This window comes from Gastrolobium bilobum, unplaced genomic scaffold, assembly GCF_033153095.1.
Source record: "Gastrolobium bilobum isolate Gb01-03AN ecotype WA unplaced genomic scaffold, APGP_CSIRO_Gbil_v1 utg25868, whole genome shotgun sequence".
Lineage (NCBI taxonomy): Eukaryota > Viridiplantae > Streptophyta > Magnoliopsida > Fabales > Fabaceae > Gastrolobium > Gastrolobium bilobum.
This window is the reverse complement of record NW_026898426.1, coordinates 250257-260354: the sequence shown is the minus strand read 5'-3', so window position 1 is coordinate 260354 and position 10098 is coordinate 250257. Positions and strand designations below refer to the sequence as shown.

General features: G+C 31.7%; 1 protein-coding gene across 1 annotated transcript; it reads right to left on the bottom strand.

Annotated features, from left to right (window-relative positions):
* Window positions 1-2346: 2346 nt before the first annotated feature.
* On the bottom strand, window positions 2347-6261 carry LOC133316201 (probable prolyl 4-hydroxylase 9). The gene is made up of 8 exons (XM_061517924.1): window positions 6113-6261; window positions 5921-6037; window positions 4669-4826; window positions 4241-4343; window positions 4051-4146; window positions 3035-3100; window positions 2826-2945; window positions 2347-2604 (listed from the first exon to the last, which is right to left on the bottom strand). Exons 1-8 carry the CDS (start codon window positions 6224-6226, stop codon window positions 2518-2520), a joined length of 861 nt encoding a protein of 286 aa, XP_061373908.1. The 5' UTR covers window positions 6227-6261; the 3' UTR covers window positions 2347-2517.
* Window positions 6262-10098: the final 3837 nt, after the last annotated feature.

The window sequence follows — 10098 nt, the reverse complement described above, 5'->3', positions numbered from 1 at the left end:
CACGCTTCGTCCTTCGTCCCTTCACTGTCTGTGTTCTATATGCGACGACGTAGCGCGTGACTGACGTTGTCCTCCTTATGTCTACAATTTGTCTTACCACCGCTGCCCCCACTCTACACGACATTGCGTTTAGCTCACTCACTTTTTGCCTCGTGATCTCTCTTTCGCTATTTATCTTTATTTACGAATTATTAACGAGGGAAATTATACTTGTTAAAATCTTTTAAAATTATTTTTTAATTATTGAATTAAATTTCAATCAACCACTATGCCGTTACAAAATATTATTAAGTGAGACTATTAATTTAATTTTAGTCCAACAAACATAAAAATAATTGTAAGAGATTGAAAAAATAACATCCCTATTATTGATAATCCATTATATTTTTTTTATCAGATTAATTTTCCGTGACACGAAAGTTTTTGCCACAAATAATACACAATAATATTTAACATTTATAAAATATAAAAAACTGAATATAATGCACAATAAAAAAAAAACTTTTGGTTCGTAATAATCAAAATATATTTATTAATTCTCTTTTTTAAATTTTTGTGTAAAACTTTAAATGTCAAATAATTAAAATAAATTACAATTTCTGCTACCAAATCTTGTAACGTCTTATACAACTGACTAGAATAGAAAATATCTCATTATTAAAAAAAATTAAATTTTTTTTTTTTGGTATTAAAAAACAGCACTTTTTTTGGTATTAGAAATTTAAAAAAAAAAATCAAAAAAAAAAAAACACTTTTACCGGAGGAGAAGCCCATCCAAATAATATCTTAGTACTCAGAACATTACATTGCGCCACCCTCATCACACCCTACTGAGATGAAACTTCAGATCAATTAGCCCGAAAGTCTCCAATAAAAAGTAATCTTCCGAAAATGCAAGCTTAGGGGAGTAACTGGAAAACCCGAGAGGAAAGAAAGAAGGAATATGAGACCGTGAAGAAAACCAAAATAAAAATAAAAATAGAGAGATAAGTCATAATAGTGTTCCTGTGTTACAATATATTTATGTTATTTTATTATTTTCTGAATTATTGAATTGTTTAAATAGTGGATAGTTATTTTTCATATTTTGTTATTAGTGGAGTCTATTTGATGTTAGTGGGTGGATAGATTTGAGGTTGGCTTTTTCAGTAAAACTATTTGAGTGAGGGTTTTTTAATAAAGTTATTTTGAGATCAAACTTTTTCAGTAAAATCATTTGAGATTTGGCTTCTTTAATAAAATTAAATTTTTATTTATTGTATTGTAACATCCAAATAAGATTCCTATCTAAGAGAACGTCCCAAGAATCTTCAAATGGGTTCTTGGCGTCTAATTAGGAGGAAGGTCGCTCATTTTTACAAGCGGAAATTTGGTCCTTGTGCCATGTCTCATAAGCCAACGTCGTGTTTTTTATTTTTCAGTCTCTATGTTATTATTACACCTTCCACGATCACCACATGTGAAATTTTAGCTTTTCAGTTTTCACCACCCCGTATTTTTCCAACCGCCACAAGTTCTCAATATAGTGTCACGGGACATTCACGCTTACATTTGAGCACTCATTCGCCTTTACAATCCAGAACATTCTCATATTCCGTAGAAAGAGACATCAACTTCGTTAGATATTATCGATTTAACCCAACCGAACAATAAATAAATGAAACTGCAATGAAAGAAATACATTATTTCAAGTTTAATTTTTTTTCTTTTCTTGAAAAGCTATCACCTGTCTTCAACTTTTTTCACAATGACTCTCTTGATAAACTGTATACACATAGGTGATATATTAAATAATAAAAAAAAAAAACTCCGCTGTATATCATCACACTACAATTTAAACACTGAAATTAGTGCCAATTCAGCTAATCTTGGCAATTTGAGTTCATTTTAATTCAATGTTAAGTTGAGCAGATTTATAGACCGCCATAAATATGAGTTCCATTGATTAAGGATTAAACAGATAGATTATTTTTCAAAAAAAAAAAAAAAAACAGATAGATTATTACAAAGTTGTATTTACATGGAACATATCCTTTCAACGTTATGTTTTCATATGACAATGTCAATGACAATTTTATTTCTATCTCTTTCATCGTATACATTAAATAAGTGACCTATCAAAATTTGTAAAAGTCTATGAAAAATGGAAGAAACACAAAATTTTCACATGGAAAAATCATTAAAATCAAACATAAATAACCTATTCCCATATTAATATTCATAAATCAAACAACTCCCCCATAAACCCCAATGGGAGAGGGGAGGCATGAGGGAATATATATGTTTATGTAAAAAATTCAATTCATAACCAACTATTTCAGAGTAACAATTAACCAAACCCGTAATTTGGAGATACTGTCATTAAAAAAACTATACAAGGTTTGTCATTTGAGCGTACAAGTTACAGTCATTTAAACTTCATAACTGATAAAACTTTGTAGCACCGATATATACAAAAAGGCAGCATATATGCACAATGATGAATATGATGACATCGGAAATGCCTCAGTAAGAAAACTAGTAGTATTGCTTATGATCATTAATCCACTTTGTTGCGACCCATTTCTCCCCCGTAATCACTGGACAACTTCCATGGAGAGAAGTCTGCAGAAATATTCATAAACTGACAATGAGGAAACAAACAAAATAACATCTGTTCCAGGAATTTCTCCTTTGCCACAATGTTCTGAACAATACATTTCAAAGTTTTTGCACGTATTTTATTTCCCTTTTCTTTTGCTTAAATGAAAATTTCTCTGTCCATGCGTTATACAAAAGGAACAGCAATTATATTCACATATGGTCATCTGAAAATTAAAGATTACCTTATCAATTTTCCCATTTGGAAAAACTGAATAAAACAAAATTCCATCCCCTTGCCGGGGCTTCACCTTCAAACCAATGCATTTTTGGTAATCATAACCTGCATCCATATTCAAACCACCCTGCAAATTGGAATACTTGAATGACTACTAACACATCAAGATTCACGATGTAAAGTGTCAGACAGATGACAGTAAATTCTCTAGTCTACCTCATAAGGGAACATTGTTTCTCCACCTGCTTCTACATTTGATAGGTATAACAAGAAGGAAGCAATCTGCACAATTAAGCATGAACATGTGGAATCGATGTCATAAGAGATCTATAAACAAACCAGCAAGACACATTCACAAAAGAAGGAAACATCAAGACTAAGCTACCACGCAAGTTCCACAAATTGGTGGCAAATCTTAACCATGTTGAATGAAAACTCATCATACAGAGATGTATAAAATTTCTCCAAGGTATTTTTTGTAAACATTAAATATATGCAAAGCCAATGTAAGTAAGCACTAGAATGAAACTGATATGAAGTGTGTGAAGGGATTACTATAATGACAATATTAGGCTACTTTCTTTTGGTACATAGATTAGGCTACTTTAAAAGGAAAAAATAGAGGAAAACCCTCAAAGCTGGCAAGTGCCTCTGTGTAGCTGGTGCTTGAGGTCAATGAGAAGGACAAACTTTTGTCAGAACAAATAAAATTGGATAATCAAAACACCTAGATAATGTATAACATAATCTAGCCAGTATAGGAATTGTTGAAATGACATTATCAATTTATTAAAATATGCTACTTGCATATTCCTATTTTTGTTCATTCAGTTTTCTTTTTAAATGCTTAGCAACTCCTGTCTATTCCGAGTTCATTTGCAATAAAATCAATATCATAGAAACATGGAGGACCAGTTGTACAATGATCAATCTATCTTGAAATCAGAGCCAAGAACTGTTATACTTGAGCTGACATTAGAATTTCTTCGTCTCATAATCTTTCTTTTTCCCTGCATGGCAGCTAGGTTATTAGGTGCTTATTTTTTTAACTAAAGCAAATCTAATAGAATCCAAGATCTGTGAAGGACAGCATATATCAAGACTAGCTCAAATAATTATCACTCCAATGTCACCAATAATACCCCAAGAAAAAAAGGAGAGAAGCAAATGATTTCTGTGATTAAAAAAAAAAAATGGAGGAGATTGTTTGACAAGTTGTACTCGTTAAATACCCTTTGGCTCTCAACGGTGCCATATTCAGCTGAGTTGAATGCATCATAATGAGAATCATATTTCTGGCCAACGTCATACCTCAATATATTGAATTCCTGCAAAATAGTAACAGCATGCTCGCTTTACTCATACATGAACAGTTACATTGCCATGGAAGTTTAATGAAAGATGATTAAAAAAGAGACATACTTCTCCATAGGTCTTTGGAATCATTGTAACCTTAGCAATTTTCTGCTCAATGAAGTCTAAGATGCCAGATTTGTCTTCTGATGCACGGATGAATGCGCCTGTACTGTTGCCAGCTAAAAATTAGCATTGAACTTTACATACAGCAGCAACACAAATGTCTCTCGATCATCTTCAATGACTATCAGCCCTAACATATGCAATTATCCATTATCTTTCAAAATCAGAACTGATCCAATTAATAAAAATGTGAGGTAAAGCCCATCATGTGACACCATAATCTATCTTTTTTTCTTACTGTCAAGTGGTCCAAAAAGCTACACAACAGGAGTATGATAGATAACATTAGATCCGTAGCCAAGATGATAGAAAAGAGGCCTTTCATAAGATAGCACAGTATGTTACACAAGAGGCCTGGCTCGTGATAGTACCTTGTTCTAGTGCCTTTTGTGCTTTCAGCAGTTTCTCCTTCCCGCAAAGCTAATTTTGATGGTTCAAGTTTGGGCTTTGCCATTTTAATTATTTGTTCACATACTTCCGCACTTGTGAAGTTTGGAAAGTAAAGCGCCCGTGGTCTCCAACTTAAAATCTGCATAAAAGAAAGGGGTCGGACTGAAAGAAATTAAAGGGCAATAATGAATAGTAACACAGTTTTATTTAGAGTCTTCATTTCAACAGCAGATGCTAACCATTTTTAAATCAGTGGTACACGAATAGATTAATCAATTATCCATTAAATGTCTTCATATTCCACCGCACTGGAAAAGTTAATGAAAAAGAAGACCTATTGAAAAAGAAGATAAAAATAGAACAGGAGAACCACCAACCCTCCTAACAGCAGCTTAACAAGAAAAATGAAACACCAGCACATGTGCACCAAGGAATCCCCTTTAAAAAAATCATGTGCAAAAATTGCTTAAGAAAGCATAGAAGACAATCCTATCCCAAGTTGGATTCACATAAAAAGACCGCTAGGTGAAGATTCTAGCACGTTACTCTAAGTCTCTGACCAATACACCAAAATTCCAGCATACCAACTAACATCAATGGACTAAATGACAATTCACCATCATAAATGGACTCGACGCCATATCTCACTTCAAAATCTAAAGACATTGAGTTCATGGGTTCTTCTACAGATGTCCTGTTATCGCCTTCATTTAATCTATTCATAACCAATGTGAAACTTTACCACTCACACTTGAACTCCCAACACAGTATATCTTCACATTTGCAAACTCATATAATGATCCCATTTTGGACAACAATGAACACATCTTCGTTTCTTCATTAGAGGTAAAAAACAATTGATTACTCAACCTTCAAGAAGTGCATAATATGTGATCCCAGTCCTCCCACTGATGAGTTGCAGTTAGTGATATCACCAATGCAGGACAATCTAAAAACTAAGGATGCTGATGACTAACCAGAATTATTAATTATTAATGACCAAAGTTTATTTATTTAAAAAAAAAAAAAAAAGTTAATTATGAAATACCATGCATCAAACCATGAGTTAAACATTCACATCAAACCAAAGTAAGCATTGATTATCAATACCTTAGTCCAAGCAATTATGACTACAATTGAATCGTAAGACAAAGAATATCAGACTTACTACCCAAGCAAAACCCATTGATCCAAGCCCATAGCAAATAAAAAGAAGAGAGAGAGAGAGATCACCTGAAATGGGATAGTTTCAACAAAGGATTCCCCAGATTTACCATGCTCAAGAGGGTCATATTCTTTCTTCAACGAATCATGACGTATTCTGGGCCGTGGTCCAACATCAACCAAATCCTGCAATCATTGCTAATGAATAATGAGCTCCATCAATGATCAAGTACAAGCACTCACCAACTTTGAATCAGGGACCTGAAAGAGGAGAGGAGACACAAAAAGCCCAGCAAAGAAGAAAAGGGTGCAAAGGAGAAACAAAACAGGTAAACCCAACTTCAGTTTGGAGTACTTTTTCCCTTTGCCTTTCATTGTTCCTCGTTAAAAAAAAAAAAGATAAAAATGCAAGCTTTTTTTCCTTTTTGTTTTTATTTGTTTTATCTCTGCTATTTCTCCTCGGACGATTCTGAAACAAGCGATTGGAGTATAATGGGGAATTTGGGCAGTGAAGAAAAAAGATTTTGGCTTTCAGTTTTTGGTTGCGTGTCTGTCTCTGTTTCTATAAAACATGTCATCCAACGCAACAATGGCGGGAGTTCTTTCTTTATCTGTTCCAATTCCAATTCCAATAGGATGAGAGGTTTCAATCTAAACGCCTTACTTACATAGTCATCTGACATTTGGCACATTAAATTATTTTTTTGAATCCTAAAACTAGTGGATTATATTATAGACATCTCAATCCCTATTTTATTCTTATTTTTTTTTTCTCTGTGAAAAAAAAAAAACTAATACTTAATATTTGATTAACATCTTTTTATTTTATTTTTTTATTTCGAAAGTTTACATCATCACTTCAAATGAGGGGAAAAAACATTGATTCAGAAAAATATAAAATTAAAAATTGTCTATTAATAGTTTATCTTAAAATTGAACGCGTGTTCTCACTTTGCAAAAACAAAAAATTAATCAAATAAGTGAATCATTCGTTGGCAGAAAAATAACATATTCAGTTGGAAGGATGAAATATAAGTTTATTATACTGATAAACTAGGCAAAAAAAATTATGACCATATGCAACTAGTCAAAATTAGCAATCGACCTTACTTAGTAGTGTACATATATTTTGACTCCAGGTATAAATAAGAAGTTTGTTTTCTTATTTTAATCAATATTTTTCATACATCTAATTATTGTAATTTATTATAAATTAATAATTAATTAATGGATATAATTCAACAAATTACAATCGTTAAGAAACTAAACAATTGAGATGAAGAGTAAAATTTCTTATTTCTACACTGAAATCAAAAGATTATTTTCTAAAAAATTATGTTTCTAGAACTTAATTATTACACACCCTATCTATATATATATATATATATATATATATATATATATATATTTATTAATATTTACTCATGTGATGTTTCATTGATGAAATAAATGTCACAAATATGAGACATAAAACAAGCATAATTTGCAAATAAAAAATTAGTGTAATTCTATAGAAATTTAGTAACAAGCGTACTTTCTTTCTCGCTTTTTCTCACACGGCTCCCTATGCACTTTATATACTTTTATATAAATATGAGAGATAAATTATATACTTTTATGATTTAGGAAACATTAAATCATAAATTATTTGCACAAAAAAGAGAAAAAAAAAATTATGGGGAAATTATTTTTGTTTTTTTACTGCAGAAAAAATTTCTCTGCCATAACGAGACTCACTCACTTTCATGTTAGTGTGGCGGGACAAAAAAATCTATAAAAAAAGCAGAAACATTGAACCTATATTTTATTTAGAAATATGATATTTTTATTACCAAATGTTCTATTATCAATCTACTAACCTACTTTTCAGCCGACAATCTCTTGCAAAGCTTTTGAAGAAAGATAAAAAAAATAACTTTTAATACTATCCACGATACATAATTATATCAAAATGATAATAGATTGGTAATAAAGATATTTGATAGTAAGAATATCCTATCTCTTTTTTTATTCCTATCGACGGGGACGGATACTTCCACAACTGATTAAACTCAACAATAGGAATGACCCAAATTGAATAACCTACAATAACAGTAAGCGTTATTGTCCTTTAGTTAGAAGATCAATTAACAGAAATAAAACTTCCACATAATGATTTTAGAACTTTTAAAAGTATATCAGAATCACGGTTTTAAACCACATACTGATTTTCCAAAACACAACCCTCTCTATCAGGTTTTGTGCTTCACACGTGCAACAGAACTTACTCTATCTGATCCTTTTCTTTCTTGCAGCACTAGACTAATATAAATACCCATCATGGTCCTGAGACTTTGAAAAGTGAAAACATCTGGTGTATTGAGACATTAGTGCATTAGTTCACATATTACCAACCTGATTGATTGATTCTGCTTATTGAAGCTCATGGCTAGAGGCAGCATCACCAAAGCAAACATGTTGCTTCTCCGGTAAATTATCATTAATAAGTCTCTTTATGATCAATTCAAAGGCATAAGAAAGTTCTTGTCACTTCGAATTCTGCATAGGGTGCACCAAAGGGGTCCTGTTTCATTTCTTTTTTTTTTGGAAATATTCATTCGATTCATCGCTTCGCGATTAGTCCGATTCGGGGCGGGTCCTGTTTCATTTCTCGTTAGCTTGTTTTAAATCATTTATTTATTTCCCATGATTCGTTTGTCCATTTAAATAAGAGATTGTATGAATGGTAATTGATTACCAAGAAATCTTTTTATAGCCAATGCCCTTTTCAGTTTTTTCATTGTGTTCAAAATTCAAAGAGCAAAACATAACATTTAACAAACGAAATGTCAAGGTCATGCAGGGGAGGTAAGCGAACAAAGAGTCTGCTTAGCAAGTCCTCAGGCACTACTCAACCTGAACCTGCTGCAGAAAGCTCGAGAGGAGTTTCAAAGAGTGGTGGGAAGATAGAGGATTCAGCATGTTGGGTTCCACACCCACGCACAGGAATTTACTTCCCTAAAGGCCGTGAGAGGGTGTTGGATGATGTTCCAGACGGTGCAGCTCGTTTCAGTCAAACTCACTGGTTCAGAAATGTTGACGATGGTGTGGACAATCCCATCACAGAACTTTTGGCAGATAACAACATTCCCATTAATGGGTATCAATAGTTAAATAACGCCAATTCTGTGGCAAAAGTAGTCATTGTGACTACATAAGCATAAATAATGATTATATGTACCCAATGGTATTTGTGGTTAAAAGTGATTATTTAAATGGGAAAAGTTCAAAATCCCAGTTTCTCTTATAATCACTTGTTCCCTTATATAATTATTTATTTATTTATTTTGTCATTTACGTCCCTATAATTTTTTACAACTAGTACATCTTCTAACAGGGTTAGAAATTAAATTAGACTATCCATTTTGATATTGTAAAAAAAATCATTATGAGACTATCTATTAGTGCTTGTCTGGATCCTCTTATTTTTAAGCTAGAAGCTACTTATAAGCATAAGCTAGGCCAAACAGGTTTTGGAAAAAGCTCTTATAACGAAAAGCTATTTTTTTTATAATGAAGAAAAAGCTGAAAATTAAAAGTTCCTAGGAGGAGCTTTTTTTTAAGCTCTTATCTGTTTTTCTTGAATTGTGTGCTTTTTTTTAAATGAAGAGTGATAAAGATAGAAAAAGAGACAATTTTCTTGAAATATGTGCTTTTAAGTAAATTTTTTTGTAATTTCCAAACAGCTTTTAGCTTCTTTTTTTAAGCTCTTTATTTTCGCTTTATCTTATAAGTAGCTTCTAGCTTAAAAATAAGATGATCCAAACAGGCTCTTAGTGTGTTCCTACTCACCTTTCTCTACTTCTTGAGATGAAAATTTTATAGTGAAGTGCTTTTTTTAATCCAACTTCACAGTAAATCACATATTATTAACTTATTATAATACTAAGGCAAGTAATCAAACATATTTTACATGTTCAAACTCTTAATTCAATTATAATATGTAGAATTTAATTTGAATTGAACTCTTTTTATTTTAACTAAACTGTCTATTCATTTATTTGAATTTTTCTAGATTATCCTTTTTTTCGTGGTAAATCTGTTTCTCATCTGTACGTATTTGCTCATAACTTTGAATATAATGTTGGTAAGTACTATTAATCAACAGACCAATTTATTCTTTAATATATTAGTAGTTTTTTCAATATTTTTTATTTTCTCTGTTACTTTTTTTTTTGGCTCACATACTTTTTTATTTTAATTTTTGA

Coding starts and splice junctions, on each gene's coding strand:
- LOC133316201 (XM_061517924.1), bottom strand. CDS start 6,226: ATGAAAGGCAAAGGGAAAAAGTACTCCAAACTGAAGTTGGGTTTACCT. Junction 4,147..4,240: donor TTCCAAAGACCTATGGAGAA/GTATGTCTCTTT, acceptor ACTATTTTGCAG/GAATTCAATATATTGAGGTA. Junction 2,946..3,034: donor AAACAATGTTCCCTTATGAG/GTAGACTAGAGA, acceptor TCCAATTTGCAG/GGTGGTTTGAATATGGATGC.